Source organism: Phalangium opilio, unplaced genomic scaffold (assembly GCF_054372755.1).
Source record: "Phalangium opilio isolate 3A_F unplaced genomic scaffold, DU_Popi_V2 ptg000089l_1, whole genome shotgun sequence".
Lineage (NCBI taxonomy): Eukaryota > Metazoa > Arthropoda > Arachnida > Opiliones > Phalangiidae > Phalangium > Phalangium opilio.
Window position 1 is genome coordinate 4,873,189 of NW_028324194.1, and position 16,041 is coordinate 4,889,229.

Genomic DNA, 16,041 nt, shown 5'->3' on the forward strand with positions numbered 1-16,041 from the left:
GTTAAATATTTATTATAACCACTACACGTGGTAAGTCTAAGTTTTCCAAGAGATCTAACTAATTATTATGTCCAATCACGATGGTTAAAACATGTATCTACCTGGGCTCGAACTTGGGACTTTCCGTGTGTGAAGCGGACGTGATAACCACTACACCAAAGATACGTGGTAATACTGAGTTTTCCAAGAGATATAGCTAATTCAAGCGCCCAATCACGATGGTCAATACATGTATCTACCAGGGCTCGAACCTGGGACCTTCCGCGTGTGAAGCGGACGTGATAACCACCACAATACAGATACGTACTAACACTGAGTTTTCCAAGAGATCTAGATAATTATTATGTCCAATCACGATGGTCAAAGCCGTACTTCTATATTTAACTAAAATTAACATACTTAGACTTAATTGTTTTGATCAAACTGGCTGATAGCACACCCTGAATACTTAATTGTTAATTTAAGATAATTCCGAAAAGTATCTTCGCTGTAGTTTTTAAGTTATCGGTGGGGAAAAATCACGAAAAACCCATGTTAATCTCCATAGGAAATTAGCAAAAGCGGGTGAATATTACTTTAACGTTACAAAACGGTATCAAGTCATATCTACAAGTGCCTACCGGCCCTGTAGAATAAATCAAAAGTCCTGACTGACTGACAGACTGACTGATAATCAACGCCCAGCCCGAACCGCTTGCCCTAGAAGGCTGAAACTTTGCAGGAACGTTTCTGATAGGCGCGTACTAAGAAAGATTTTTCCAATCCGCCGCCATCTTAAAAAATGGCGCCCAGAAATGTAAAAACTCATCTCTATGCAACAAAGTACGCGCGTTTCAACCGATTTCACAAATATTTAGTACACTGGCAACCTATAGACAGGCTGAATGGTTTTTCGGGTTCGATTTGTTGCCATCTTTTTAAATGGCGGCCAAAAACTTAAAAACCCTTCTTTATGGAATAATGTCCGCATGAAAAGTAATAAAAAATGTCCCGACGGGCTAACGGGCAACGCTGTGTGCCTTCGCTCCTAGGGTGCTACAAAAATATTAGTCATCAGTAAAATCTATCCCTTCTTTATATCATTTTGATGGAAGTTCTTATTACACGCGAGCGACGCCGCCTGTAACAGCTAGTGCATTATATAACTGTACAAAAATTTATTTAAAACTTGGCTGTGAATGGAATCTCAGAACAGTTTACGTGAGCAGGTCCAAAGCGAAGCTTGACATATTTTTAAAAGTTTTTGTTTTTGTACGGATAATTAGTTTAGAAGTTCATGTAAGATATCTTTTGGCTTCCTCAATTTTAACTCACAAAATATCAAGTCACAATTAAGCAACCCATTTATGAGGGACTGCGAGACGCTGTCCGTACTACTTGTTTTGTTTTTAGATTATTTGAATGCTTTTTCTAAACCCATAACCATCAGCTTTGAATTCAGAAAGACGTTGGTATGCTACATTTTGGCTTACGATATATTTAATAAAATTTATGCCTGCCCGATTGTCCACAGCAAAGAAACAACTATAAAAATGTTGAAATTTTTCTGTGGTCTAGGGTTATTTCCACGAGAACCAAAACTTGAACCCCCGTTTATATTTACTTAGAGTGATTCATGCTTATTGAGAAAAGAGGAGAAAAGGGACTAAGAGGAATTTAACAGAATTCTCAAGTGATAAAACTATCAATCTTCATTCTTTTTGGCCTTTCACTGTTTAAAGTGTAAATAATTGTGGGGGAGGGGGTCAGGTGCTTTTTCAAAACAAATTCAACGGTCCGCCGACGACTTTACAGTCCCTTTAAACTCAGTTGAAGAAAATATATTTTATCTTCCATATTTATATTTTCACAACCATTATCCACTAGAATTAACAAAGGTCGAGACCCGGCCGGCTCCCGAGAGGTACGGGACTACGGGTCCCGGGAAAATGAACCGAATTGCCCCCTCTCTCGACGGCCCTGCGTAAATGTCGTTATAAAATCAATTGGTTCAGATTTGATTCATAGGTTCGCAAACTAAAACGTTTTTTTTTTACCTAAACCATAAGTCTATTATGTAAGGTCCCCATAAGTATGAGTCCCCAATTAGGTCCTATACTACCGGCATTGTACTCGTATAAACATTTTGAAAATTTGGCGGGTACGATAAAAGCGCCATCTATAATTCCTAGGCTGTTTGCTTATACCGGAAGTTAGGATACACTCTTAGAAATATGCGTTCAATACGCCTTCAAGTTTGAATGCTAACGTTCAAAATTGACTAAGCCACATTTTGGTTCATTCAAACCAATAGCTGACGTTCAACCCGTTTTTGAATCTTTCCAACTTTAATGGAATCTGTACTTCGTCCCCCCAGTATGAATACTCCCCTGTTTTTCTCTCCTTACCTTAAAAAAAGGGAGAAGCCCCTTACTATATCCAACCCTATTTCAAGCCCCTGGTACGCGTGGATAAAAGGTGTTCACTACTTCGTAAAAAAATTTCCTCAATGCGGTCGGTAGGCCTATTCAATAAAAAAAGTCAATGCGCTCGGTAGGCCTATTCCTTAACAAAATTTATCAATGCGGTCTGTAGTCGTATAGTTTACGTTTGCGGGAATCATTTTAAAGATAATCAGTTAACGATTGTCGGTCACCGAGTCCTGAACGGTATTACGTAATAGGATATCGCCTAAAATTCAAGTAAGAACTATTTTTAATTAATATCCTGGTAATTAAGAGTTTTTTTACATAAACCAAAAATTGTCTTGATAAACCTAAGTGAATTAGTCTCTGTGTGATTAGATTGTTCCCAAAATCGATTATTAAGATTTTTAGAATCATCATTAAATTGTGGTCGTATGAAGTAAATCGGTATTAAATAAATGATTTGAAAAAGTCTGATACACAGTTAATTTTAAATTAATGGTTTGTGTTAAAATGGTTCTGTAAAAAATCATATTAGTTAATAGCCTTGTGTTCACAGTGAACACATCCAATTAAGTTATATATTTAATTATTTGGTTTAAAAGAGGTCTCATCTACGAACCTAGTTTTAAATAATTGATTTAAGTTTAATCGGTTCTGTTTAAAACACTTATCGAATCCATTATAGCTTTATATCATCTAGGCCTACTCTAGTTTTTTTAGTCACAAAGGGTGGAGGCCTCGTGGAAAAAAATTCGGTATAATTCCACGAATGCTGTCCAAGGGGTTTTTTTTTTCATAAAAATTTGCTTTCCCCTTTTCTTTTGTCAGCCTCTTCAATAGGTTAAGAGTTAGGTGCAAGTAAATCGCGCCGTCACGGATGTACACCTGCAGCCTGCTGATATTCTCTCTTTTGAATGTGTTTGCTCTAACAGTAACAACATTGTATTGAAGTTAGTGCTGAGAGATGGGGGGAGGAAACTTTCTCTGGTAACTTAAGTGAAAATTATTAAATTTCGAAATATTTTTAAAAGATTTAAATTTAAAAAGAAAAATTATTTCAGATTATCAACAACATAGTACTAAAAATAGCTACACCTTGTTTTTAAATACAGTTGAATGGTTAGGATTAAGGACTTATAAATAAATAAACAATTATTTATTTAATAAATAATAGCTTAATAAATATGGTTAGTTATACATGTTCCTTCTGCTTGGTGAAAAGGTACACCTTCCTTGCATGGTTGAAACACACTAGACTACTACACAGTCATGAGCCAAATCGAGTTTTCCGTTGCGTAATTGTCTCGTGTACCCACGTTTTCAATAATTTTGAGTCTCTGCGATCCCATTTGTATAGAAATCACGTTAAGAAAGGGCAGTTAATTCAACTAGAAATAGAATCAGCCACAAATGACTTTAATGAAGCTGTTGAAGCAGTAAATGACAATACTTCTGATGATGGACCAAATGTAGACCTTAATGAGTCACAGAGCTCAGAATCAGGAAGTTACGATAGTGAGTCAGATATTTCCCAATTGGAAAGCATTGAAAGAAATGCAGCATTAATGATGCTAGAGATCAGAGAAAAACATAAGCTCCCCATATCAATAACAACTAGTATTTCCAACAGCGTTCTAAACTTGGTGTCCGGGTGCATAGAGGCTTGCTTAAGATTAGGTAGAGAGGATGGGGCAGTGCCGTCATTTAGCATAAAACAGTCGCTATTTAATGTTATAAAAAGCGAATACTGTTTACATAAATATTGCAAAGAAAATTTAAATCTGATTGAGCCAATTGATTATGTTCTTGGCACGAGGAGGGTGAATGGAAAGATTTTAAAGGACACCGTTAGTTATGTGCCCATCAACGAAGTGTTAAAAACGTTTTTTTCTCATTCCGATGTTTGGGGGGAGTTTTTAAAAAGAAAAGTTGATGAAAATGACAGGTTTTTGAGTGACTTTAGTCAAGGAAGCGCATTTAAAAATCACCCGCTTTTCGGCAAAGATTCAGAAAGTATTCGTCTTCATTTTTACTTAGATGAAGTGGAATTAGTTAATCCGTTAGGCTCGAAAAGGGGCAAGCATAAAACTACGTTAGTGTATTATTATGTTGGAAATATAAATCCAAAATACAGGAGCAAATTAAGTTTTATTAAACTAGCTCTAGCGGTTAGATATCCCTTTATCAAGAAATATGGATACGCGAAAATTTTAAAGCCACTACTTGACGATTTGGAGAGCTTAGAAATGGATGGAATTACCGTTAACAGCAAAACTATCAAGGGAACCGTTGCAACTATTTCAGGTGATAATTTATCCAGTCATGGTATAGGTGGATTTTCACAGTGCTTTTCGGGGGGTAGAATTTGTCGTCACTGTATGATTAAAAAGGAAAAAATAAGAAATTGTTTCGATGAAAATGACCTGATAATCCGGACTGAAGAAATGCACAAGTACCATTTGGATGCCGTTTTATTGGACGCGTCAAATCGCTCTATATACGGAGTTAATGGACCATCGCCCTTTAGTGTACTTCCCAATTTCAAAGTTACAGAATCATTGCCTCCCGATATTATGCACGATTTTTTAGAGGGGGTTGCCCCACTAGTATTAAAATTAGTTATAAACCACATGATAAATGAAAAAAAATTATCTTTAGACAAATTAAACTCTGTCATTCAAGATTTTCAGTACAAAGATTTAGTTATAAAAGACAAATGCGTAATAATAACTAAACAAGTTTTAAATTCTGCAAGTGATAGCATTGTTGGTACCGCTTCCCAAAAAAAGTGTCTTTTGTACTTCTTTCCTTTGTTGTTTGGGTCATACATTGATTGTGGGGATGACTATTGGCAAGCTCTTCTAACTTTAATTGAAATTGGAGAGATAATAACAGCCCCAGTTATCGATTCGGATTGGTTACCACATCTTTATGAAATAATTTTAGATTTTTACGATAGTTTAAGAGCTTTGCCTAATGCTAACTTCACACCGAAAGTTCATTATATGATTCACTATCCCCGATTAATTGAAAAGTATGGACCTCTAGTTAAGTTATGGTGTATGCGTTTCGAAGCGAAGCACCAATACTTCAAGAATATAGCCAGCGTCTCTCGCAATTTCAGAAATATATGTTCAACTTTAACAAAACGACACCAACTTTTGCAATGCTGGGAACAATGTGGTAGTAGTGGGTTGGAAAACGACAGCTATGTGAAATCTAATAAAGTTGGCTTTGATCAGTTACCCCAAGGATTAAAAGATCAAATTCTAATTGATTACGTTGGTACACGAGTTATTCCCGTGGTAACGCAATCTGCATCGGCCCTTAGAACTGACTGTGTAGAGTACAAAGCAGGATATTTGTTCCCTGTCGAAATGGGTGAAAATGGTGTTCCTATTTATGTTAAAATATATTTTATTCTTGAAATTGAGGGGAAATGGCGTATTGCCGGAAGAGAAACTTACTGTTCTGAGTATGTTAAGCATCATAATTGTTACTTAATTAAGGAACAAAGTAAATGGCGGGTATTTTTACCAGGCCAAGAGATAGATAATTTTCCACTTCAATCTTACAAACTTAACTACCAGGATGTTATAGTGATGAAGCATAAGGTCTCGCTTATTAATAGTTTTGTACTCTCTTAAAGATGGATACCTTTAATTATCATGTTACTTGTGGCGAAGAGAAGGAACTTTATACATGCCAAGACAACACAGATTTAGAAAATTTAAAATTAGAATTAGCTAAAGTATTTAAAATATCTAAAATTAAAACAATACAAGTCTATAATAAGGATTTCGAAGACTGGGCTAACTACAAAAGCTCAGAAATGCCGGCTACTTTGTCAAAATTAAAAATAATACCTGAAGCCAAGGAAGTTGAAGAAACGCAAGCCAAACAGCAAACATGGTAATATTTAAAATTAATTCAAAACTATCCTTTTGCACTGTCATTTTTCTTTTTCTTAATCAGCTTGGAGAATATGGGATTGGATCAAGGTGTGGACCAGATGGATGTGGATGTAAGCACAGAGGGTACCAGTGCCAGCACTCGTGAATGTCTCCCCCTCACGTATAAAATACCGAATTTAACACCAATTCTCATGGAATTAGTTAGTACTAAGAATAGGATTGTTTTCACAAGGAAATACCGCACACAAATCATTAATTTGCTTTTTGAAGATATGAGCAAATATTGTGCTTGGTAAGATTTACAAAAACAATTTTTAAGTTCATAAAATGCACTTTCTTAATTTCGTATTCAGGTATCCGACCTCAGCGGATTACGACAATGTTTGTATGCAGCTGGTGCAAAGGTACCCATTCCTCAAGGATCGCTTGCTTTGCGCATCATCAGGATTTGTATGTTTTAAACATAAAATTATAGCCAGTTTGTGATAGGACAATGAACCAAATATTAGACATAAATCCAAGGATTATGTAACAACTTATTTGACATTCATTGAAAGCTTTTCCAATATTAGACCAATTAAAGGGAAATATGTACGGGAAGAAAATGTCAAAGACATGTATGAGGAGAAAACGTCAGTAAAATTTACGCTAGTAATGGAAAAGTCACGGAATTATATATTATTAGAAAAGTCGCAGATGAATCCAGAATTGGAAATCATAAGTTTAAAACTAGGGAAATCTGGGGGGGGGGGGGAAGTCCGAAGAAACATTAAATTTCAAAATATTAATTTCCGTGCTTCTTTAAATTTTAGAAGACTTGGAGTGTTGCTCTTAAAAACAAATTTGCTCATTCAAGAATGCCTCTTAAACATATTCCAAAAGTAATGGAAATGACTCGGAGGCACAGCCTGCACTATAAAAATAAGGCATCCGATTTAGATAGGACTAATCACCGCAGTAAAGATGATGAAAACCCAAAATTGAAACGTTTAAGTCCTGTGGTAAATTTATTTCATGTAATATTTCATGCTGTTCATTCTCAATACTTATAAACATTGTTTTAGGTTTTTTCTCATATTGGAGAAGACCAGGACAGCATTGATGTTCATTTAGCTGTATTAGCTAAAGAAGCTAATAAATTAAATCCTAATGAAGCCCTCATGGAGGATAAGCTACTCAGGACTGCGAATTACCGAATGGAATTTTCATTTAATCACAACACTCAAGAAATCCTTGAAAAATTTCCTTTTTTGAACCAAAAGAAACAGGTACGTTATATATCACTTATTCAGCTATATTAAAAACTTGTTTAAATTGCTGATTATTTCAGCTTATGAAAGAATTAAGCAGGTTATATAACGTTCAGCCATCTGCTGAAACAATACTCCTGCATTTTTTTAAGCCAATTACGCATGTTGTTATGAATTTGATCAAGAAAAAAAAACATGCTAAAAAGATTTTGGAGGCTTTAAAAGCTAAATCTGAGGTCATGGCTGAAGACGCGAAGAAAGGTGGGTTATTTAAACCATTCGAAGCTAACGCAAAAATTAAAATGTCATTAATTCTAGAATTAGAGGTTCGAGCTTGCCTTTTGCTAATTCCGTGCCTATTCGGAGAAAATCCTGATATTTGGATGAAATACTCAGTAAGTTTTAATAACCCAGGAACAGAATTTTATTTATTGATTTTTCAATTTGTTACAACATTCAGGCTCCCACAGCTGGAGAACCTACAATGTATTTTTTGAGTGACGACTGCCTAACCGCAATTGTTCAAGTGGTTATTAACGGCCATACATTTGAAATGGACACAATTGAAGAAGCGGTGGCCTCTACTTTCTGCGGATTCTATACTTTTCAATTAAAATACACAAAAGGAATTTCAAGAACCATGGAGTTTTTACAGAAGATAGTTTTCAAAATAATGCCAGAAAAAATTTCTACAGCAGTGCTGAACGTTGTAAATAACATATCATTGTAAGGATGTTGAAATAAAGTGGTTTTAAGTTTCATTTTTATCTATTATTATTATTTGACGCGCTGACAAACAAGAACTATTTCACAGTCATTTTTGAATAAACTACATTTCAAACCCGAATAAGCCCACTTTCAAACTAGAATAAGCCCACTTTCAAACTAGAATAAGCCCACTTTCAAACTAGAATAAGCCCACTTTCAAACTAGAATAAGCCCACTTTCAAACTAGAATAAGCCCACTTTCAAACTAGAATAAGCCCACTTTCAAACTAGAATAAGCCCACTTTCAAACTAGAATAAGCCCACTTTCAAACTAGAATAAGCCCACTTTCAAACTAGAATAAGCCCACTTTCAAACTCGAACGAGCAATCTTTCAAACTCGAACGAGCGAACATTCAAACTCGAACGAGCGAACATTCAAACTCGAACGAGCGAACATTCAAACTCGAACGAGCGAACATTCAAACTCGAACGAGCGAACATTCAAACTCGAACGAGCGAACATTCGAACGTGCTGGTTTTAACCTTCAATTTTGAGTGTCAGAATGTACTTGCAAATTTGAATGTTCAAAAATATTTTCAAACTTGAATGAAATAACATGCTGGCACAGTGGCAGGGCATTGAATGTTTTTTCATTCAAAATTGCAAGAATTTTTTTAAGAGTGTAGGACTTTCAACTTTTTCACCAATTGGGGAATGGCGGCGGATACAGTTTGCATTGCTGTTTATTTGGTAAAATCATGTCACATACTTTAAATATAACGGTGGAGACAAATAAAAGCGGCCATTGTCATCTTTACGTGGAGGATTAAGTTAAGTTACAAGATGAAAACAAGCTACACTTTCAGTTAACTGTCTGAAGTAATGGATCTGGCAGTTTTTCTTGATAAGACTTTAAATCGCAAGGCTTAACCTCAGATTGAACATCTTTAACGGTGTTAAGAAGATAATCTAATAGTAACACTAGATACTTTTCGTGCAATTGTTTTCTACTAACCTTGAATACATTCTACCTCTTTTTGTGTTAATTAAATGCACTTCTTCATTTAAATACTACTTTAGTTTAGGCTAATACCACCCAGCTTCATTCCTGGACCCCGCCATTTTCAAACCTGCCTACGATTCATTCTTTAAGACTAAGACATGCGCAATACGAAATTCAATAACGTCATATCCGCTTTGTGGTACCTCCAGAGTCCAACAGGGGGCGATGAGATTTCTTTACCCTCTTCTTTCATTAGGGATATTTGCTAATGACTTAAATTGACTTTGTTTCTGACTTATGGGGACCTTACATAATAGACTTATGCCTAAACACTGTTCAGATGAACGGAGGGGGGATGTATGTGTTTTGTTTGTGGCCGGGGTACGCCATGAACAAGCGTGGCTAGAAACCGATTAAGGCAAGATCCGCTACCACATTGGAGCTCGTAATGTGAAAGTATCGCGAAAAAGAGCACATTAGCGCTATGGTATGCGTTTACAGCAGTTGTCCTGACTTTAAAGGAACGTAAAACCAGTTATGTTGGGACCCTTTTTAAGAAAGATCCCCTTCCGGCTTTTGGAAGAATTGGGAAAGAAACTACATTGGGATCGTCAAAGAATTCACCAGCCAAGATTGCTTACGGGCTTTCAACCAGTTTCATTCTCCTCCTCCCCCCCGGACCGAAGGGGGGTTATTATAAACTCCTCCTAATACGTAAATTTTTTAACGTGACTTGTCTTTAAAATAGCGTGACGTTCGACTGTGTTACCTCATTTGTTACGTGCAGAAACTTTGGAGCACACGATGATCGAGACCATAAGATTTGTGGTGCTCAGAGTGAGTAGTATGCCTTGATTTATTAAGTTAGGTGCTGTGCTGCTCTATTGCTTTTTCGCATACCTCTAATGGTTCGAACAACTAGACTTAGACGCGCCGTGGAACTAGAGAAGTTTTTACTAATTAGAAAACAGTCCGCGTCCAATGAATTTTGGTTGTATAGCGCGAGTTGATCTCCTACAGTTAGAATTAAATACGGTGACAGACAAATGATTTAGGAATATTCTTGGCGAATGTAAAATAAAAATTCGAGTTGACATGATGACGCAGTCTGTTATAATATAAACTCGGTCTCACGGAAAATGACTTCCTAATTCTAATGCGAGTCTCATTTTAGAAACATTATGACGTTGTGAAGAAAACTTTTAATCTGAGGAGAATCCACCCAGGAGATGGACTAAAAGTGGAATTCATAAACCATCCGAACGACCGGTGAATTTTTAAGAGGTTTCCAGCTTACTTGCGTTTAAGATAAATGTTAAATATTTTTTTACAGAATTAACTTAACGTACATTCCTACCGATGATAAATTTATCAAGGTAGGCGTTAAGTTTGGACTAGTAATTTTCCTAAATCAGGAAAAAAAACCATTTAATTTGTTCTTATCGTCTTTTAGGGTGGAGATGTTTATATTTTTAAGTTTATTCTTGGCTTTGAGTCCTTTGCTCGTTATGGAACGTATAATCAAACTTTTAGCCACCCCTTTTGGCATGAAGAATGTAAAATGTTGTCCTATTTCCAAGAAGGCGAGTACCAAATATCACTGAGTGGAGTCATTGAAGTCTTTCTTCCTAAGGTGGGTTGATATTTTCATCTTTAGTGTACTTCTTCTACCAAAAACACTAACTTTCGAAGGTGTGGACGATAATTATTCTCTTTCTCGTCTTGTTCAATTTCTTGACGATTGCCAAGCGATTCGGGCCAAGAATTCGCCGTTTTCTTGATGGGGTCTCCAACAACTTTGGGAACAAATACGAAGCTGCCAAGAAGGTTATTTTGGCCACCTACTTCGTCGGCTGTCTCATTTTAATGGAAGTCTTCAAAGCGAACCTGTCGACAAAATTGACGGTGGACATTGATCGCAACATAAATGTCTTAGATGATATCTTCAAATATCCCGACATGCGCATTGTTTTGCAGAATGGTCTCTCGATTCGTCATTTGCAGGTATAATAGGTTTAATCACTGGCCACTTAACTAAGAGGACTTTACAGCTCTGTTATGGGGCGTCTGAACATATACTTGTTGTAATCTCAACACACTGGGAACACACTTTTGCTTTTGTACAGCACCAAAATTGAACACCAAAACTGGTGTACCTCGTATGAGCAGTTCTCGAAATAGCAACGTAAATATCCTCGATGATATCTTCAAACACCCCAACATGCGCATTGTTTTTCGGCGTGCGTCACTTGCAGGTAAAACTTAATGGGTTTAATCACAGGGGTGACGATAGATGGGGCTGAGTCATTCATAGTCAAGGATGCCTAGGTTCGAAATCTGTTATAATAAGTGAAGATTTACCCTTGGCCTCGTCGATTTTTATTATCTTTGGTTTTGGTCTTACTCTACTCTAAAAGTATATTTAAAACGAAGAAGACAATTGAAACGCTCCAAATATGTCCTTACACTAAATTTTTATCTATGTTTTAATTAACTTAATTACTGTAGCTACAATATCATGGGTGTACCCTGCTGTTTTGGGAAAAAGCCGTGTTAATCTACAGTTTTGCCCAATTCTTAACGCTACAGTTTTCCTTACCAATGAAGTATACAAAGATTATCATATACCGAAACTTATCTAACCTAATTTATACCATTCTATACTTTTGAGGTTTAAATATCCAAACCAAACCTAACGTAATCTTACCTGACCAAATTCAATTGGGGCGCAAGCAAAATAACCTAACCCATACATTGGGGTTCAAATAACCAAACGTTGACTGATTTCAACTATTTAGGTTCATTTAAAAAACCAAACCAAACCTGACCAAGTACAATTGCGGTTCAAGATATAAAACTTAACTTGATCTAAGACGTAAACAATTACAATTATGCTGGTATAGCCAATAGCTGTTTCTCTCCCATGCAATAGGGCAAACTTTGGTGTACGAGGGGCGCACCTAACACAGAAATCTGAGAAAACTTACCGCGAGGTGGCGAATGTGTTGCCCTTCTTCAGTATTGCTGGAACAGAAAGAGGGGAGTCCCAAAACCCCGCTTTTGGTTACTTCCTAACCTAATTTAATGGACTACTGCTAATACTAATGGGTTTATTTAAGCCTTACTAAACGTTCCCAGACCAATACTATTGGGGATCAGGATTCAAAACATAACCTGATCTAACAATACCAGGGTTCAAATAACCAAGCGTAACCTAACCGTACCTAAAATTCAAATAACCTAAATTAACCTAAAATTACCTGAATTAATACTATTAGGGTTCTTCTACCCAAACTTGGACCATTAAAAACGACTAAGTTTTTCACGTCCCGGTTGAACTTTACAGGGAACTGCTGTAACGGTAGGGAACCGCGGACCGACTTCAATAATTATTTGATTATGACGGCAGAAATTACTTTCTACGTGATTTAATTAATAAAAACTGCAGTTGCTTATATAGCTTCCCCTTCTTATTATTTGACGAAATTTACTTTCTAATTAGAGAGACCATCCAGACTTTCTGTTAGAATACAAAAGAAGGCTCAAAAAATTCAAACGAGCTAGAGACAACCACCTCGTCTTCAATCAAGGGAATGCCGTCTACTACGGCACCGTTCGCAATTTTGAATTCTTCTGTCTTCATTTCTACAGACCGCAAAAATCCTTGCATTACAGTTCAGGTACTTTCTCGACATACTTCACCGCTTACCCTGTGGCCAAGGCGGTTTCGAATACAGTGAAAGAGTTGATCAATCAAAGGTAAAAGACTATGTCACTGGTAAAATTAGTTGCTGACATTTTCTTTATGGGACAGAATATTGAACTATTTGGCGACTGGACATGCAGTCAGAGCCGACTTTCTGTTGAACAAGAAGGCTTGTTCAAAATACCTGAAAACAAAGCAGGGTTTAACGTTTTCGGAGACAACTTTTGGAGATGTTGGCGCCATACTTCTCGTGTGCATCTCTTCAATGACGATTTCCTTTTTGGTAATGCTCGGCGAGTTACGATACGCTTTCAACAACGGACATATGGAACGGAGAGTCTAAGCTCCTGAACTGATGAGCTACAGCTTGAATTTTAGATTTGGAAGGACAAAACATTGAGTACAATTCTTTGGTGAAATTTTTTTTAACTATTGTTTCTAATGGACAATAATCTATGAAATCTTACACAGTTAAAGTGACATCCTTCCTGACCTTGGATAAAAACCAAAGTATAAAACATATTATTCGGCATTGTCCTTAAATTAGACCGGGATAAGCGAAAACATTTCAAGAAAAAACCGCTATAAATCACTTTGATGTTAGTGTTTTCTTCATTAACTAGCGACATCTGAGACTATTTAAAAATTTTCATTCTTATAAAATTTTAAATCTCTTGTTTTTGACATTAAACATTCCGACATCTTTTAAAATGGCTGCCCAAAAAGTAATAAATAGTTCTTAATGGACAAGGCCCGCCACATTACTGATACAATATAAACGTGTTCGCATTTATTGTCGTGTAAAATATATGCCATGTTCACATTTGACACTTTGAAACCGTTTTCTATGGTTTTGGGAACGTCTTAACATTTTTCACAATAATTGCATTGTCTAATGAAAGATTTCTATGATCAGAAGTAAGATACGGGACTAGAAGTATCGAGATTACCAAATTCTTCACTTGGCGAAAGTGAATATTCTTGATAACACACCAACAGTTGGCCCTCTGGTAGCGGTTTCTGAATTTTTCCCTCCAAAACTTTAGACGCTCGGGGTGGTAGACGGCCGAACTAAATTAAAGCACCCTTGTCTGTGTTCCGCGGCTTTAGGTTGAGGGGATAGGAAATGTTTTTGGAACTCGACCAACCTTGTTTTCTCTCTATTGTAGGCGCGATGGAAGCGGCATAAAATCCTCAAATTTGTTCACTAGTGCCAGGATCTATTACCAATGCAATAGAATTTTTTTTCTAGTCCCTTATCTTACTTCTGCTATGATTATTAGCAAGAACATAGGGCACGAGATATTCTGTCCCCGTCCTAGCATACTTGGTGTAGGTTCGCGTCACTTCATTCCGCCATCTACACTGTAAAAAAAAAGGGTTCTTCGAGGGTTTTCAATAGAACTCTTACGTTCTTGTTGGAACGCTAGAGGTTCCCAGAGGTGGATGAAGGTTCACAGTAGAACAGGAAGGTTCTTAGCAGATCGTATCTAATTAAAAGGGTTCTTATAATAACGTGTGGGGTTTTAATAGATCCTTGAAGGTTCTTGAAAGAACATTCGGGTTCTTGAAAGAACATTCGGGTTCTTGAAAGAACATTCGGGTTCTTGAAAGAACATTCGGGTTCTTGAAAGAACATTCGGGTTCTTGAAAGAACATTCGGGTTCTTGAAAGAACATTCGGGTTCTTGAAAGAACATTCGGGTTCTTGAAAGATCCTTGAAGGTTCTTGAAAGAACATTCGGGTTCTTGAAAGATCCTTGAAGGTTCTTGAAAGAACATTCGGGTTCTTGAAAGATCCTTGAAGGTTCTTGAAAGAACATTCGGGTTCTTGAAAGATCCTTGAAGGTTCTAGAAAGAACATTCGGGTTCTTGAAAGATCCTTGAACCATCTTGAAAGAACATTCGGGTTCTTGCGAGAGCCTTCACGGTTCGTGAAAGAACATTCAAGTTCTCGATAGATCCTTGAGGGTTCGTGAAAGAACATTTCGGTTCTCGATAGATACTTGAGGGTTCATGAAAAAATGCGGGTTCTTGAAAGATCGTTAAAGTTCGCGAAAGAACACTGTTAGAAAAATAGGTGTTTCGTGGGTGTTTGGAAAAACCTTGAGGTGTTTATATACTCTTTTTAGAGTGTTTTGTAACTGAGATGGTGTTTTCTCCGTAAAAAGGTGCTAGTTGACTCTTTTTATTAGGTATTTTTTTAAAGGAAATGGCGATTCACTGGTACGTAGAAACACCTTTAGGTTTTTACCTCTCCGAGTGACGATGACGTCACGGAGAGGTTTTACACTGGAAGTGTCTGTGTGTGTGTCTGTCTATCTGTGGGTGTGTCTGTCTGTGTGTGTGTCTGTCACCGCGTTCGCAGTTGGCAAATCGGAGCAAACGTGTTCGCAATTTCCGGACCGCGTTCGCGGTACACAGAAATTCGGAAAATTTCACTTCATCGCTCTATCCATCTTACTTGACGCCATTCATTAACTAGCCGTTACACCTTCATCTGCTGTCTAACCGCCAATTGTTTCACCCAATACCAACCGGTATTTAGTGGCTTCTAACAACAAAACCATGCACTTGTCTTTCGTGTACACCACATACACACCAATCTGTTCTTAATGGCTTCTAACACCACCAACTACTCGTCTCTCGACTATACCACATAGACACCAATTTGCAACATTGGCTTCTACTCCATCATCGTCGTTAGTCTTAAGATGTACGCGGCGAGCGGCTAGTGTTACGAGAAACGTCTAGCCTCCCAATGGCAGGGCTTCCACCAAAGGTTCACGCAATTGCGCACTTTATTATCCCTTAGTTTGAATCAATCGCCTTATATACTCTAAATTTTCAAAAGTTCTGATATAGGTGTTCCCTAGAAGTATAACGTTAAAGATAGCTATGTTTAAAATTATTTTAGGAATTAAGTTTCTTAAACCAACTTAACTATAATTAACGTAAAATACTGACGATTAAAATAATTAATATCAGTTATATTTATTTAATTATTTAAGATAAACTTCTTTCTATGTAATGACACAAGAGAGAGTTTAT

The 16,041-nt window shown here is 36.8% G+C and overlaps 1 protein-coding gene, 2 long non-coding RNA genes and 1 other non-coding gene across 8 annotated transcripts; 3 read left to right on the forward strand and 1 right to left on the reverse strand.

Annotated features, from left to right (window-relative positions):
* Positions 1 to 230: 230 nt before the first annotated feature.
* Positions 231 to 303, reverse strand: TRNAV-CAC (transfer RNA valine (anticodon CAC)). Its single transcript has one exon. It is a non-coding gene; the product is annotated as a tRNA-Val (tRNA).
* A 2,096-nt stretch (positions 304 to 2,399) lies between these two features.
* Positions 2,400 to 8,333, forward strand: LOC149647125 (sterile alpha motif domain-containing protein 3-like). Of its 5 annotated transcripts, none has more exons than XM_089849985.1 (10): positions 2,400 to 2,681; positions 3,237 to 3,358; positions 6,058 to 6,320; positions 6,384 to 6,614; positions 6,676 to 6,772; positions 7,135 to 7,323; positions 7,387 to 7,590; positions 7,653 to 7,833; positions 7,891 to 7,967; positions 8,033 to 8,333. In XM_089849985.1, the coding sequence occupies exons 3-10, from the start codon at positions 6,058 to 6,060 to the stop codon at positions 8,300 to 8,302; spliced, it is 1,512 nt and encodes a 503-aa protein (XP_089706111.1). In that variant the 5' UTR covers positions 2,400 to 2,681; positions 3,237 to 3,358; the 3' UTR covers positions 8,303 to 8,333. The 5 variants fall into 5 exon arrangements, with proteins under 5 accessions (XP_089706111.1, XP_089706110.1, XP_089706109.1 ...); XM_089849986.1 differs by lacking the exons at positions 2,400 to 2,681; positions 3,237 to 3,358 and adding an exon at positions 3,470 to 3,595 and having other exon boundaries at positions 6,384 to 6,482; positions 6,555 to 6,614; XM_089849984.1 differs by lacking the exon at positions 3,237 to 3,358 and having other exon boundaries at positions 2,402 to 2,681.
* Positions 8,334 to 10,402: 2,069 nt separating this feature from the next.
* On the forward strand, positions 10,403 to 11,396 carry LOC149647126 (uncharacterized). Its single transcript, XR_016371793.1, has 3 exons — positions 10,403 to 10,554; positions 10,619 to 10,661; positions 10,739 to 11,396. It is a non-coding gene; the product is annotated as an uncharacterized LOC149647126 (long non-coding RNA).
* Positions 11,397 to 12,693: 1,297 nt separating this feature from the next.
* Positions 12,694 to 13,598, forward strand: LOC149647127 (uncharacterized). Its single transcript, XR_016371794.1, has 3 exons — positions 12,694 to 13,044; positions 13,100 to 13,391; positions 13,463 to 13,598. It is a non-coding gene; the product is annotated as an uncharacterized LOC149647127 (long non-coding RNA).
* The last annotated feature ends 2,443 nt before the right edge of the window (positions 13,599 to 16,041 follow it).

Bases quoted from the DNA above. Each gene is read 5' to 3' on its own strand.
- LOC149647125 (XM_089849983.1), top strand. The intron at 7,324-7,386 runs GTAAATTTATTT...ACATTGTTTTAG, and splicing joins TGAAACGTTTAAGTCCTGTG to GTTTTTTCTCATATTGGAGA. The intron at 7,968-8,032 runs GTAAGTTTTAAT...TACAACATTCAG, and splicing joins ATATTTGGATGAAATACTCA to GCTCCCACAGCTGGAGAACC.